The 15,730-nt window shown below is 38.2% G+C and overlaps 1 protein-coding gene across 1 annotated transcript; it reads right to left on the bottom strand.

Moving 5' to 3' along the window:
* Window positions 1–1,542: 1,542 nt before the first annotated feature.
* Window positions 1,543–13,431, bottom strand: hsd3b7 (hydroxy-delta-5-steroid dehydrogenase, 3 beta- and steroid delta-isomerase). The gene is made up of 6 exons (XM_080044260.1): window positions 13,258–13,431; window positions 10,589–10,744; window positions 7,856–7,964; window positions 5,059–5,158; window positions 4,038–4,200; window positions 1,543–2,437 (listed from the first exon to the last, which is right to left on the bottom strand). Exons 1-6 carry the CDS (start codon window positions 13,415–13,417, stop codon window positions 2,025–2,027), a joined length of 1,101 nt encoding a protein of 366 aa, XP_079900386.1. The 5' UTR covers window positions 13,418–13,431; the 3' UTR covers window positions 1,543–2,024.
* Between the last annotated feature and the right edge of the window lie 2,299 nt (window positions 13,432–15,730).

Raw genomic sequence — 15,730 nt, 5'->3', positions numbered from 1 at the left:
ATTATGCATTATATACGTTAATGCTTTTCTCACATTTGATTTCATTTATACACACACACACACACACACACACACACACACACACACACACACACACACACACACACACACACACACACACACACACACACTTATTACAGAGTATCTACATAATCAAAGGTGTTTATTTGTAGGATTCAAGATCGTATAGGCTATGTTACACATGCACAACCAGTCCTTGAGATTTATTTATTGTAAAAAGGGACAGTGCATATTGATGAACATTTGTGTAGATATGCAAGATTAGCCGGTTGCTTATTAACATCTTTAGGCCCTTTGGCAATCCAAATATTTTGATTCTCAGGCTCCCTTCAGCGATGCAAAATAAAAGAAAGTAAATAAAAATTTACAAAGAGGAACACACAACGTTGGGCGGCAAGCTCAGACTTAAAAAAAAGTGCAAATTAAATGTGTTAAGATGTGTTTATATTATAAAAATATATGCCATTAACAGGTGTAAGCATAAAGCACCCAATTAATAAGTTAGAAGAAAGAAGGTAACTTTAAAACAAGAGGTTAAAAAGATTGAAGTTAAAATATAGAAGATACAAAAGATCAGTCTTCTTCTATATAGCCTTTTTCATTGCAGCCATTCTACATCGCTGTCTAAATGTTTAATGTCAAATCTTGAATCTTGATGTATTTCCTTTGTTTTTACTACTTCTTAAAGGCATATGTTATGCCCATGTAAAGCACTTTGAATGGCCTTGAGTCTGAATTGTGCTTGCCTTGCCTTATCCATTAAGTTTCACTGATTGGTATGTTTTCGTTGTACCAGTAGATGGCACCATACCCATAAATAAACAAAGCTTTTACGTGAATGCTGAAACGGTTCATTAAGGTTTCATTGGAATGACACTTAGGAAACCTTTCTACGTCATAATTTTTTGAATCAGACCAATTATATGTATCATAACATACAGTTATCACCAGTATAATGCCGTTGTGCTACATCGACAGACAAAAAACAAATATAGGTTTAAACATACTTAATCATTACAAGATCCACAATTTGAAGTTGTTTTTGGAGAGATTAAGGGGGATTGTGACTGTGAGTCATTCATCTGCTTTCGTTTTATAGTAGCAGGCATGTAAATGTTGTGAGGATTGCCATGGAAAACCTTAGGTATGCGGGGACACCAAGGCATGTTGGAACATTGTCAAAGTGTTTCTTCAAGGGAACTCCCATATACTAAGTCTTAGTCATATAAATAAAGGCTACCTAGCTGGTTGTCATAGAATATAACAACAGGTTTCAACAGATGTACACAAAGAAACTCAATCTTACATTGTGGATAAACAAAGTGTATTGTCTCCATGGAAATCCAGTGGTGAGGAACTCCCTATGATGTGGAAATGGTGACACATATGGACATTGAATTATTATTTAAGGGCACGGGTCTGTTCTCCAGGCTGTATAATATTTGGAAAATGCAGCTGTGACATAAATCAAGTGCTAAAACACAACAAGTAAAACCATGTAGAATATATTAAATACGCTTTATTAAAAGTTACAAATTTAACAAACTATACATGAGACATTTCTCACTATGTCATTATTAACAAAATCACACTCTTTAAATTATGAAATATATATTACTACATACTAATGTTAAGTTCATATACATTTAGTTAATGCTTGTAAATTGTGTTTACAGTTGTCATAATTAACATAGTTACAAATGTTAAATATGTTAGTAGTATAAATGTTAACATAGGCCCCAACACTAATTAAATTAATCCAATAATTAATCCTAGGAGGATTTTTACGTATGTGTGTCATCTGAACAATAGCCGTTATTGTGTTTTGTTTCTTAACACATTGTACTTGTGTATCACACAAATATAACAACGAAAGTGTTATTTTTACACGATAAATACTGTTTGATTTTTATTGTCAACTTATATATGTCATTCCATTATATCCGGAGTCCTTCATTTCCACATAGTATCTTCCGATGTGCATTACAGTAGTTGAGTTCACATTAACAATCTTTGAGGTTATCCTTCGGAAACGTGTCGACCCATTTCTGTGTGCGTGCTCGACATTGGTCCCAGTCGTACAGGGGGCTGTACTCAAAGTGACGTAGCGCTTTGTCTGTTTTAATGGTGAAAGAGGTACAAGCCACGGCCAAGGTGTAACTGTTCAGCAGTGGCGTATAATTGTGCACGGGGCTCAGTATCCAGCGGAGCAGGTCATTTACCATAGCCAGGAACCAGAGCAGCAGGACGGGCATGCGGACCCTTCGGAAGTTAAACGTGGAGAGGAAGAGCATGTTGAAGTCCTCATAGCTCTTGTAGGGCGAGTCATCGTAGCAGAAGAAAGCTTCACCTCCAACCGACTGCGGGCGCTCCCTTAGGGCGCGGGCTGCAAGAAGATGCATCCAGGCCACATTGCCTAGCAACATAAAAACAAGAATTGCAGATTAAATTTTGCACAATTGCATTACTAGAAATACTTGAGCAGGAAAAATGAACTGGAGTGCCAAAAGTAAATGTAGTTAGTGTGAAGAAGGTTTCCTTGTTTCTTTTAAATCGAGTCTGAAGACTTTTCTGTTTCCATTTTAACCTGTACTTTTTATTTTATTTAAATGTTTTACTTCTATTCATTCACTTTTAAATGTCTTCTAATGTGTTTTATGTATTTTAATCTTGCCCCTGTAAAGCACTTTGAGTGGCCTTGTGTTTGAATTGTGCTATATTAATAAACTTGCCTTGCCTTGTTCATCACTTCTCTGTCACACCGAGTCACATTCCCTTCTACAGACTATTTTATGGCCTGTTTTGAAACCTGTGTTTTCTAATACTGTGAGAGATGACTGCGAATACTTATAAGTAGACAAAAGTAGTCCGTCTGAAGAACATGTTCTTGCAGTGCACCTCATACATGTTCAACTACTGTATAAAATGTACATCTGGGGATGTTGTTTCACTTTTCTTTTTTTTTAGCTCAAATTGAATTATTCTTTTAAATATTGTCAATTTATGTCATCAGGCTAAATCAAGACATTGTGGACAACATTTTATACAGTAATATAAACTAGTTGAATATCACGTAACAATCTCCACTTCTGCCGTCTGATAAATCTAGTGACGTTAAGGCCACAGTATTTCTGACATTGTGCCTAAGTACACTTGAGTAAATGTGCTTCCTTGCTTCATGTTTCCAACCACATTAAGGCAACATTGTCTTTAACGTCAGCTGAACACATTGCTACGGTTTACGAAAGACCTTCACGGTCTGATGAACTGATAGTGAACTTAGCTTGCATTCTAGATAGTTCCTTTTCATGTTAAAGTTTGCCTTAAACAGGATGTCACAGTTCTGAAACAGCATCTGCTGTGGGGGCTATAAATATATATATATGCATGCGAGTTGTTACTCACGCTGAAATGACAGTTTGATGACAACTAATTTAGTCACAGGCTACAGAGAGCTGACTAAATAACAAACACTCATTAAGCACTGAAACCAGCATGTTGAGGCTCATTTTTTTTTAAAAGTATCACATGTGTCATGAGTCATTTTATGATGTGTTCGTATTGCTGTTTACATCGGTTCTGGCTGATACTATTTACATGGTTTAATGATTACAACAAAGTACAATCTGGATTGGATCACTCCCAATGTTCATGTTGGACTATATCTGGTCATCTTTGATGTAACAGACCTTGTGCTTTTCACTCAATGAGTAGCAGTTGTTGAGGAGACAGAGACCATCAGAGATTTTTAAATTAGCATCTAGACTGGTAGTAAATCTATCAAATACAAAGAACGTTTCCTTAAAATGCAGAGGAAGTGCTTTTGCATGGCGACTGTACTTTAGCTGGTGAACACAAGTATTCACGCTCTACTTAAAATAAAATGGAACTTGCTCAAGACTCCCAGGCTACATTGGGAAACTCATTTGCACATGAGTGATCAAGTTGTTGTCACAACACACAAACCAAACATGTAATTTCAAGTCTCTGTCATTTCATTCAGATAGTCATTTTACCTGCATAGACCCGCCCATGTTCAGAGTCTTCTGGGACACCTCCGATAATCAAGCCTCCCCTCTTTAAACCCTGCTTGTAGAAATCCATCATCAGCTCGTGCCCCTCGCCGTAGATCCCGGTAGGCCTCAGAGAGCATGTGTATAAACTGTTTCCACCTTTAACCTTGACAGGAAACGAAACCAGGATTTGGTGTAAGGACTCAGACAAGAGAAAGTACATAAAAATAAAAATAAACTAATGGTACATTTTTGTGGATTTTGATTGTAGTAGCAGTGACACCACAGAAAGGCCACAGGGATGGGCTTGGATTTTGTGGCAAAAGTTACACAAGAAATTCCCTTATGTTTTCCCAGAATCCAACAAATCATACAACAGTAACATGCACAAACAAACACCAACAGCTTTTAGATAGGGTTATTCAGTCTTAGGACAAGTCACATCCGGAATTGTTTTTTTCAAGCACTGGTCACTTTCGAGATTTGCTTCCATATCACTTCTTTCATGCTAATATAAAAAAAAAAATTAAGTACAACATTTATATGAAAGTGTTTATTTTAAACTAAACCTTGTCTATTTTGTCTGGATATTTCTCTTATACAAACATCTTTAACGACCATTCTCTCAACATTATTTTTTTTCAATACTATGAAACAAAAACTCAACTTCTAAAGCACTTACAAATCTGTTCTGTAAAAACTTTAGACTAATATGATGTAAAAATGAATTGAAGATTTTTACTCTGGCTTTATACAACATAAATATTGACTGATTCCACTTTTAAGCCTAATGAAATACAGCATTTAACCAAAAATTGAGCATTTTTGTTCTCCAAACAAATAATGCTGCCAATAAAATCCATTTTGTTGCATCATTAAAGTTTTGTGATTCATACTGTATTTCATCACTGTTATTTTAATCAGCTTCTACTTTTATTTGGCTCTAAAAATCTTGCCACTTCTAAGATTGTGACAGTAGAAAAATTATTTATTTGCGATATTATTATAATAAATAATATCGTACCTTGGTTCCATTAGCTTCAAGCACAATTTTCTCTGCCTTTGACTTGCTCCTGGGATAGGCCATGGTGTGTTTGACTTGGTATGGTGTGTCTTCGTTGCCTCTGTAGAAAAAAAAACATCAAAAAGTTACAGGATTGCTCAGGAGAAAGCAAAAAGTGTTTTCTTGACCTTGCCACATGTGTGAGAGGAATGTGTTTAAGCGGGACAAATGGGCAACTGTAGCTCAGCAAGAGCAATGGAGAGATATAGAGGTAGAACGTGAGAAGAACGTCAATTGCCCATGCATACTTTTTCTGGATTTCATCTCAACTTGTTTGTATTTGAAGAGCTAGGGCAGAGTCTGTGTTCCCGACAGGAGGGACAAAGGGTTCTTTCTTACACTGACGTAAACAGAGAATGCCAAATACCTTTCTGGCGTGCAGCTGTAGCTATGTACCTGCAAAACCATATGCACATAAAAACTTTCAAACAAACACCAAAACGAACCATCTGGACATCTGTCATGAATTCTGCTAATGGCAAAAAAATGCTTAATGTTTGCCACAAATATTTTGTATCTCTTGCTTTTGGTATCCAAGACCCACATCTTTGAAAAGGAACATTGGCCTACCACTGTTTTGCAAATCGTGGCGTTCATATTTTATCTATATAAACTCAAAAAGTACACCTCAAACAAGAGCAGATCAAGTGTAGTTCATAGGAGAATGAGATTATACAAAGTGTTGGGCAATCACATGTCAAACCACTGTTTAAGTATGCACTTAAACACTGGAACACATACCTGTAAATAGTCTAACCAACTGGCTATACCAGTTCTAAATAAACTGTGCTTAGAGACATGTGGTGAATGCACACGTTCATTCACCACATAGGTCTTACTCACAACACCAATTCTTTGTCATCTCTTTTGATCTCTGCATGATGATTTCCTTGCCCAATAAGTATTGCGCAATTATTCAGGAAAGAACAATGCATAGCCCTGGGGACAGTTACAGCATTGTTCCAAATGTCAGAAACAGTGGACCCCCAGTGCAGCAGCTACCACCACAGGAGGAAAATCAGGGCCCAAATTTTAAATTTGAACATTTATGAACACTGTACCAAAATGCCACTCCTATCATTTTGTCAACAGTGCACAAGTATAATTTGAGATTTAGTATTTAAAGGGGTCGTGTGTAATAAGGTGTATTTTGGTAGCATCTAGTGGTGAAAGTTCTAGATTGCATCACTATGACGCAACAAATTTACAGACGCTACGGTGGCATTCAAGGGCAAGAAAATTGTTATTAAAGATGGGATTTTCCACCGATGCCTCAAGTCTTTCTACAATATCAAGTGATGAGGTGAATATGTATCTAGTTATGTATTACTTTGTGCTTTCTACAGACTTTAGATAATAACGTGTAAAGGCCAGGACACACCAGTCCGATTACCCGAAAATGGTGACTGCCGATTCAGGGAGCTCCAGTCTTCCCGTCGCGGCCAAAAAAGTGCAAAGAACACACCAAACCGACTGCTGATTTTCCGTACGCTCTGCGCTTGCGCGGGACATAATGTCTCCATAACAGCAGGCGGCGCTAATCTGTATTGTGGCCCGAAAAAATACGGAAGCCGGAAATGATGGGACGGCTCTCTAGACCATAAACATAGATAGAAATACGTATTTATATTTATGGACCATAAAGAGCACAATTTTTAGCAGAGAGTGTCGAGCATGGTGTCGAGCAGTCAACAAGGGTTGATGCATGCGAGTACTCACTGAACGAAACAAACAAACACATTAAAACGATGGCTAACTGTTGTTAGCTGTTTGTGCTACCCGCCTCACTTCCGGGCTTCACTGATTCGCTAGCCCTCCACAAATCAAATTGCTCCAACTGAAAGACTGTCCGCCGCCGATTGAACATGTTCAATCGGCTCAAAAGAAGCCCGACGACATCTACAACGACCGATTCGTGTCCCCGCACCCTCCCGACTCTACGACGGCGATTATCGGGCCGGTGTGTCCTGGCCTTAAGGCCATTAAGTTTGTACGTTCTGTGCTACAGTAGAAACAAGGCAATGCTACATTGCGTCGCACCGCTACTATGTAGATAGAAAAGGCTCATTCTAAGGTAACAAAAGAAACAACTTTTATTTTCAAGCGATTATACAATAATTAAAATATACTTATGAATATTATATTCCATTCCTACAAGTTCTGTTCTGAAAAGCCACAATTCCTTTTACGCACTGCAACTTTAACAAAAGAAAGACATGCGAGTGTTATGTAACAAACATTTGTCATGCTTTACTTAGGAACTCACACTGAGCAGTGAGCAGCAGGCCTATTATAGATGTCATGATGTCATCATGATGTCATCTGGTAAAGCTTGTTTGGAGTTAAAGCTGAAGAAATTTTGTGAAACATTGTCAGTGTGACAGTAAAATAAATAACAACTCTGGATGTGGACAATTGCTCCAATGTGGTTTTCATTTCAGATTCTTTACACTTAAAAAAAGACCTTGAGATTAGATAGCTAACATACTGAATACTGTGCATGGTGTATGCAACTGATCATATCTTTTCTGTACATGCCTCATGTTTCCTGTAATGGTGCATTCAAGAGAAAATGTAACAAGATAGTCACCACCGAAACGTGACTGCAATAGATAAAGAATTTCCCAGGAAGGAGGTGTAAAGAGCTACCATGTTGGCAACACTTTGTCTTTGACACTGGGTCACTTGGTCAGAAGGATAAAATCAAACAGAGTTAAAAAAACAACAAGTAAACATAATTATATTCTTTGAGCTTCACCTGATGAAGGGCTCTCTGTTCATGTTGGGACCGATTACTTCCATGCTACTGGTGTAGACCAGGGACTGGATGCCGCACTCCACACAGGCATTTATAACATTTTCCGTTCCTGAGGAGAGAGGAAACATTGTCATTTAAGAGATTGAGGATGTAGGGGTTGGCTGAATTAGACTCGGTTTTATTGGGCAACACATAAGCTTCTCAATTTTCCAAAGCCACGCGACTGCTTCTGGCACAGCTGGATTTCTTAAGTGTGTTTGCAAACAGAGTTGACAGCCTAAAACGTGAACGTTTTCAATGCTTATTTGTACTGGAATCAAAGAACGGGATGAAAGTCTTGAAATTACAATCGGACGCACAAGAAGAAGATCCACAGGAAATAATATTGTGTGGCACGAAATCCCTTTGTTTTCCGTTTAGCTGAGGGGAAGAAAACAAGTTTTTCACATTCTTTATGAAGTTGACATGCTGAGGAAATAAATATGGTTTGCAGTTTTCCATATTTAAACTTTAAGTAGCCTGAAGTTAGTTTGTCCATACATACAGGGAGAAGAGGGGAAAGGGACAAAGGCCACAGGCAGAGTTACATCTGGTCCAGTTTGGCAGACGATGAAAAGATATCCCTGATTAGTCTGTCCTGGAATCTTTCAGGAATGACTATTCTGGCTTTACACTTAATTTGCCTTTGTAACCATGCGAGAAAACAGATTCAGAACTTCAAACAGACATAAACATCCGCAGATGGACAGGAAACCTGCAGAAAAATACCTGACGACACAAAGACTAAACAATAAAAATGTGGCCCTACGACTTGAAGTATTTATGTCTATGTCGGACATCTACCCAATTTCTAATACTCTGGAAATTGGAAGACCACTCCAAATTTTTCAATGACAATAGTTGGGGGGACGGGGGGGGATTTACTATAGAATAAAACATATTTTTTGTCAAACAATTACTGATGAATAGAAAAATAAAACTGGTTTTGTAAGTGCACTCTAGTGCCCGGAGGATATGGCACTCCTGACGACAAGGTCTTCAGGAGTGTCTTTCACTGACGCACACTAGCTCAAGTAGCGGTTAGAGTCTGTGCTATGCACACAATCTGAATGCCAGAATACACAGAGCCTCAGCATCTGTAAATATAAATAGGAAGTATAATAACTTCGAAGTATAATGTTTTCAACTCTTATACAGAGGTAACAGCTGGGAGGATAGCAAGTGAGATTTCATCTGAGATGAAGAGGGAGTTAAAAGTATTCTGAAATATGCACAGAGGAAACATATCAAATTCTTGTTATATTTCTGAACTGGAGGAGTCCAGACTGAACCACTCTGCTAACTGAGAGAAACAGAGTTCAAGACAAATCCTCAGTTTTATACAGGTGGAAAAAACAAACAACACGTTTGATTAAGATAAAGATTTTCAGGTGAAACAATAATATTAAATCAGACAAATTCCAGACATAGTAAGTCATCAATTAAATTTCGGTATCTGTAAAAGGGTCTGTTGTACTCCTATCAACAGAGGGACTATTTGAAAAGCGTACAGATGAGTCTGCACTAACAGATGACAAAAGTTTCTTTTGTGTATTTGCTGAATCACTGCAGACTATGTTCGGTCAGACCTAAGCCTCACCACATGCCACTGACGGACATTAACCCTGAGACACACACGAAAAATACCGGTATGCAACACAGTTCACTTACCATCCATTATTCTCTGTCTTGATTTAAATAAGCATAAGTAACGTTCATTCAAAATCACCCGATGTGCTCCATACTTGCATACAGCATTGGCCACCAAGATCTATGAATCCTTAGCAACGTTTGGAGGGATAAGTCTGACGATAGATTTGTTATTGTTCCAAAAAGAGAGGGAAACTCTGTCGGTTCATTAAGATACCCATGGCTCACATAGAATAATAATAATAATAATAATAATAATTTGAATTTATATAGCGCCTTTCAAGGTACCCAAGGTCGCTTCACAAAAAAGGGGGGAAGTACAGTGATTGTGTACACAGGGGGGTGGGGGCGGGTTAGAGGTCATAGGCCTCTGAGAAGAGGTGTGCCTTCAGGAGCTTTTTGAAGGACTCCACTGAAGTGGCACAGCGGATATGGAGGGGGAGCAGATTCCACAGAGTGGGGGCAGACGCACAAAAGGCCCTGTCCCCAAAGGTCTTGAGTCTGGTGCGGGGAGTTGCCAGAAGATAAGGCCAAGATTATTTAGTGAATATAAGACTTGAATTATTTTCAGGCTCTAAAACAACCTTTATATTATACATCATGTGACACTTACCACGCCATTGAAACACAAACTAATAGGGTTAAGTAGTTAAGAGCAGGGTGACCTACCATGCTTTACTCTGCAATACAGTGTAGCTTTAAATTAACCATTACTTTCCCAAAAACAAAAAAGTTAACAAGTTAGTATTCAATTAAAACAAAACAATGAACACTATGCTTATAATTCACAGGTTTGAGTATCAGAAAGTAATGTCACACCAGGTATGGTCAACACCACTGGCTTATGGCCAATTGTCTTAATATTCAGCATAACATATTTACGACCGCGATTCAATAAACCAAGGTTTTAAAACAAGTCCTTGAAAATATTCCAGGCGTGGGTTTCCTCTGTTTTGTGGTTTCCTGCAGTAAAACACTCATGAAACTGAATAAACCATCCCATCCCTTTCCCTTGTAATAATTGCCACTCCCTTGCGGTCTCACCAGTGACGTTGACGGAGTAGATGAGCGTCTCTGGGATCCTGTGCCAGACATCCACCAGGCTGGCTGTGTGTATGACCACGTCAGCCCCGCGTGAAGCCTCCACAACACTGCTGTAGTCTGTGATGTCGCCCTGTATGACCACCACCTGTGTCCGCTCTAAAAGGGAGAGACAGGAAAGACAGTCAAAACTGAGTGATATTGAATGAGATAGCCCGGATCAGGGCTGTTTTCCTAAGAACCCAGAGGCATGTAAATACATCAGAAAAAAGGCGGAAACTAGTCTCTATTCACCAACAATACACAAAGTAGGCTACATCTTCAACTGGGAAATAATGATGTATTAAAGAAAAACCCAGATCTTGTGTTTTTAGCTAACCTAGTAATTACCTACTGTAGTATACATTTTATCATCACACCAAACTCTCTCACACCAGATAAATAGTTTGTGGGATTTCATGATGCTTCTCATTAAGGCAACAATGTTCAATAGCTTCGGGGTTTATGAAGGTCTTCGAATGTGGATTATCTCGGCTCTCTTGCGCTGTCCTTGACATACCGACAGATAACGAGAAGACAGTCCCGTATCTGACATGGGAAGGGTCTACTGGACTTTAGAACATTGAGTTGGGACTGTGTTGCAATTCAGACACTCCTCATGCAGTTTGCATTCACATCTGTAACTTTATTTACACCATGGATATTTAATTACAGATGTGTTCACCAATTAAAATCAACCACACATGACTCAACGTGCAATTTTCCTCGATGGGCTGTGAGCATAGACTGTAAATGAGGCGGTAACATGAAGACTCATTCTCTTGTTACTGTTAGCTGATCTCTCAGGCGCCCTAACGTCCCTTCATCAACAAAAGGTCCCAGTCCGTGTGATGAAAGTGATGAAAGCTGAACAAAGCATTTTCCACTGTGGGCTAGAGGCACCATTCGTGGTAATTCCTGACACTGAGGAAGGGAAACGGTGACTTCTGTTCAGTGTAATTTATTGTGTCTAGTGTTCAGTGATGGGGAATCTACTGCAAAAGGATAGATTTTCAAACTTCCAATGACTTCACACTGAGAAGTTGAACTACAAACTTCCCTCGGGAGGAATCTATTGTAGTTTGGTTAACCAAAACTACTTAGTAGTTCAAACTTCTTTGTCAAAATGTTCAAATTGACCATGTACATGTGATATGAAATTCTGACAAAATATAATACAAAAAATTCACATGCCAGCAAAAATATGCCACAAAGTTTATAGCAGAAACTGAAGGGGCTCATCGATGGGGGTTCAATTAGAGAAGCAATCTTAAAATTAAAAAATGTATATAGCCCAATAAAAGTTTGTATTTTCCATACTTAACTACACAAGCAAATGGCAGAAAACTAATTTAACTCCCTGAATCACTATCCAAATATGAATAGTTGAACTACCAGCAAGCTACTGCAAATTGTAGTTAAACTACAAGCATTTAACTACTCCCCAACACTGAATTTATTGTATCTAATGCAACTTCTTCCATGCTTTCTAACCATGAAGAAAAAACCTGTTCAACTTTTGATTAGTTTACTTAAGTGAAGTTTTCCCACGTTTTAAACTCCTCAAAAACCAGAAATGTCAGCCTGTGAACGCCTAAGGTCACCACTCCTAGGTATTCTTTTTGTCAATAGGTTTAATGACAAGTAAAGACAGCTCTATCCTGGCACAGGAAATAATAGGGTGTTGGCTATCCTGGATTCACACCAGCTGTCCTGTCTGCACAGTGACCCTGGGACAGTCCAGCATGATGTGAGGGGAATTATTGTCAGGCTATGTTAATATTTTCCATATAGATAGACACAGCATTCAGCTGCAGCTCAGCCAAATTCACCATCTCCTCCTCTCAAACTACAGAACAATGGGTCAACTTCTTCTATTTTAGATGTCCAATTGTGTTCTGCTTAAGGTTGGGTTATTTTTTTTTTAACCCAACCCAGTTTATTTTAGTGAGCATATATAATTTACAGCACTTATTCAAACAGTTGGCACGTGTTGGCATCCATAAGGCAATTCCACAAGATAGGTTACAGTAGGGCTATTACTAATATAAAGGGAGGTTTATCATTTGGACAGCAATAGAGAGAGACAGAGATAAATGTAGGGAAAAACCATGCAAATGAGCATTGGAAAAACCACTGAAATTACACCACATACCGGTAGGCTACATAAAAGTTTCCACAAGTCAGGAAGCACATTTTTCATATTTTTCAAGTTTAGTTGGGGCTACTTAGGCAATTTTTATTTTGTAATATTCAAATCGATCATAACACTGCACACACGATACATTGTATTACATCTAACGAAGATGCTATGTTTTTTCCATCTATGGTTTTTTCATGATTTTTTAAAGATGACAATAAGGCTATGAATTTTCAGATACAATGTGATCCTCTTCAAGCAGAAATCATAGGGAAGAAATGCCGATGCTTTAACCAGTGAACCGGATTTAAAAACTGAAATTAAATAAAAGCAACAGCTCCATAGCAAAACGTATGCATGTCGAATTGAAGTAACACTAATGTGAATTTAGAATTGTTTTGAGTTTTATCTTTACAACGTGTCCCACTTCGATAATAGGGAGTAGAACCAGAGCAGAACTAACAAAGAACGTCGCGTGCAAAGGTCGTCTTACCTGTGCTGTGTCCATTTAAACTTGCGTCAATGTGTTTGTCGAACACGCGCACCTCGGCCAGATTCTCCCCCTTCTCCAGTAAAACCCTCAACAGGTGCCTCCCGAGGAAACCGCAACCTCCGGTGATCAGATACACGAGCCCTCGCTGGTTTTCAGACATTCTTACAGACTCCGGTGCAGTGTCAGCTGTGGACGAGGCAGTCACTCCCCCTTTATATACAGCCATGCACAACAACCAACCAATGAGAAGGGCACTCACTTTTCTTTTTTCTTTTTAACCCTTTACTGTTAGCCTATGCAACGTCCTTAAACTGTAGTTGGCATGCATTTTTTAAAATAGGCCTACATATATATTGCCAAACATGTTCGTAATTAATAAGGTTCTCACTTCTAATTAATAAGCCATTAGGTCTGCAGTTATAACTCATTATTTAAGATTTGGGTTTACAGGGGTTGAGTAGATTGAATGATTAGAAAAAGATGGTCAAACCGTTTTTTTACAACCTGCCAAGAGACTCAAAAGCTGTTTTTATTATTTGCTTATAATTGATTTATAAAGGAATATTATTGCAATTACCACTAAGCCAACCATTTATCATGCCCTTAGTACAACCACGTTATGAAAAGAGTCCAATTAAAACGTTTAGTTTAGTTTATTCGTTTATAATTTGGTGGGAAGTCCACTTTATTTAACTATACAGTAAAAGGAGCACCTTAAGTCTAGAAAGCTTTTTTTCCAGCTATGGTCCCTGGCCAGTTGTCATGACAGTAGGCACCCTAAAATACAATTGTTTAAAAGAAATAGATAACATCAATCCTAAGCACAATGGAGAAAGACATACAATCATACCGCACACAATTGGAGCAAGCCCATACAAGAAAGTACAGATAAAGGCAAGGACAAAGCAGTTCATACAATTAAGATTATACAAAGTAAACATGAAGGAAAAAAATCACAGCGACCACAATGAATGCTCATACAAGACATAACACGCAGCAGGTAGCGTCAATGATGATGTCACATCAAACACACACGCTATGTCTGACAGAGATTAAAGGTGCTGTAACTTTGGGTTTGGCAGGCTCAGCAAATGTAAACAAGTCCCCCTGCCCTGAAACTCCACAGTGCCCCTTTAATGTGTGCAGTTATCAAACTGATTCCAGAGGAGGACACCCTTAATATACTTGTGATCCTTTGACCTTTTGGAACTTAGGTTTATGTCATCCTAGATTTGGAAGTGCACGCTAAAACGGGAGAAGCTCTTTCTGTTCATGTGCACCTAAAGTTTGGATTGAAATATTACCATCACTGTGGCAAGGACCTAATAATAGTGGATGGGCACATTACGTTGGTATGCACTTAAAGTGAAACAGCTGACTGCACTCCAACTCCCAAAAGCACACAGTTAATTTACAGCCTCTGCACTCCCAACAAAGTTAAGATTGTGTCTTGTGTATTAGGATGATAGTTATTATCTTATTGAAACGAGATCCACCTGTTCTCCAAACAAGTCATTATTACATGTGAACAAACTATTTGATTTGTTAGCTCACCATTGATATTGTTTGCACAAGAACCTTCTGCATAATATCCTTCTATTGGGACTTCAGAGATACATGGTTTAGAAATATGGTTTAATGTGAAAGATACACCATAAAATAATACAAAAAGCTTTAAATCAGCTCAATCTGGAATAGTCTATGATTATTCATAAACCTAAATGTCTAATGTAGCAGTCCAATATGTTAAGATATACAGTATATGTTAGGGTTTAGACATTCTTAGTTTTTGTCTTCCCAAGTATTACTGTCAATGGCAAGTGAAAATACTGTGCACTCAAAATACTTTTTCATACAGTCTGATATTTTTATATGGTTTTGGATGAATAAATATATCCACAAGGAATATGGACGAATTAACTGGAGTACAACCGGATATAAATATATATCTTAGCTTACCTCGAACTGCAGCCAAATTCACTGTCAAGGCCATTACACACCATTACTGAAGGTCACACATTAACAGATACTGGTACAAAGGTATGTCATAAATGGAGGCACTTGGTCATGCATCAAAGTATAAGAGAAACTGAAATTTGGTCCAGATGACTGTCACAGTCAGTGGATCAATATAAAACTTTAACACTTCATCATCAAGTTAAGATGATTGTCTTTACAGGTCAATTTTTAATGGTCATTTTATTTTTAAGCCAAAACAATCTTGACTTGTTATGTTTAGAAACTTGAACTTTTTAATTCTTCTCCATATGTCTTATATTTGTCTGTTTTGCAAGGTGTTGGACAGAAGGAACAACATTTTGTTTTTTATGTATGCAAGTACACAAACAATGACGTCAGACCCTGATGCTGAGTGACATCACAGGCAAATGATCAGACTTTGTGTAGCCCCTCTGGAGCCACAAAAGCCAGATAATACGCTTTACTGTTCAACTTTAAAATGTTACCTTCCCAT

The sequence above is a fragment of the Ammodytes marinus genome (assembly GCF_949987685.1).
Source record: "Ammodytes marinus genome assembly, chromosome: 16".
Taxonomy (NCBI): domain Eukaryota; kingdom Metazoa; phylum Chordata; class Actinopteri; order Uranoscopiformes; family Ammodytidae; genus Ammodytes; species Ammodytes marinus.
The sequence above is the reverse complement of the archived record's forward strand: the minus strand, read 5'-3'. Positions and strand labels throughout refer to the sequence as shown.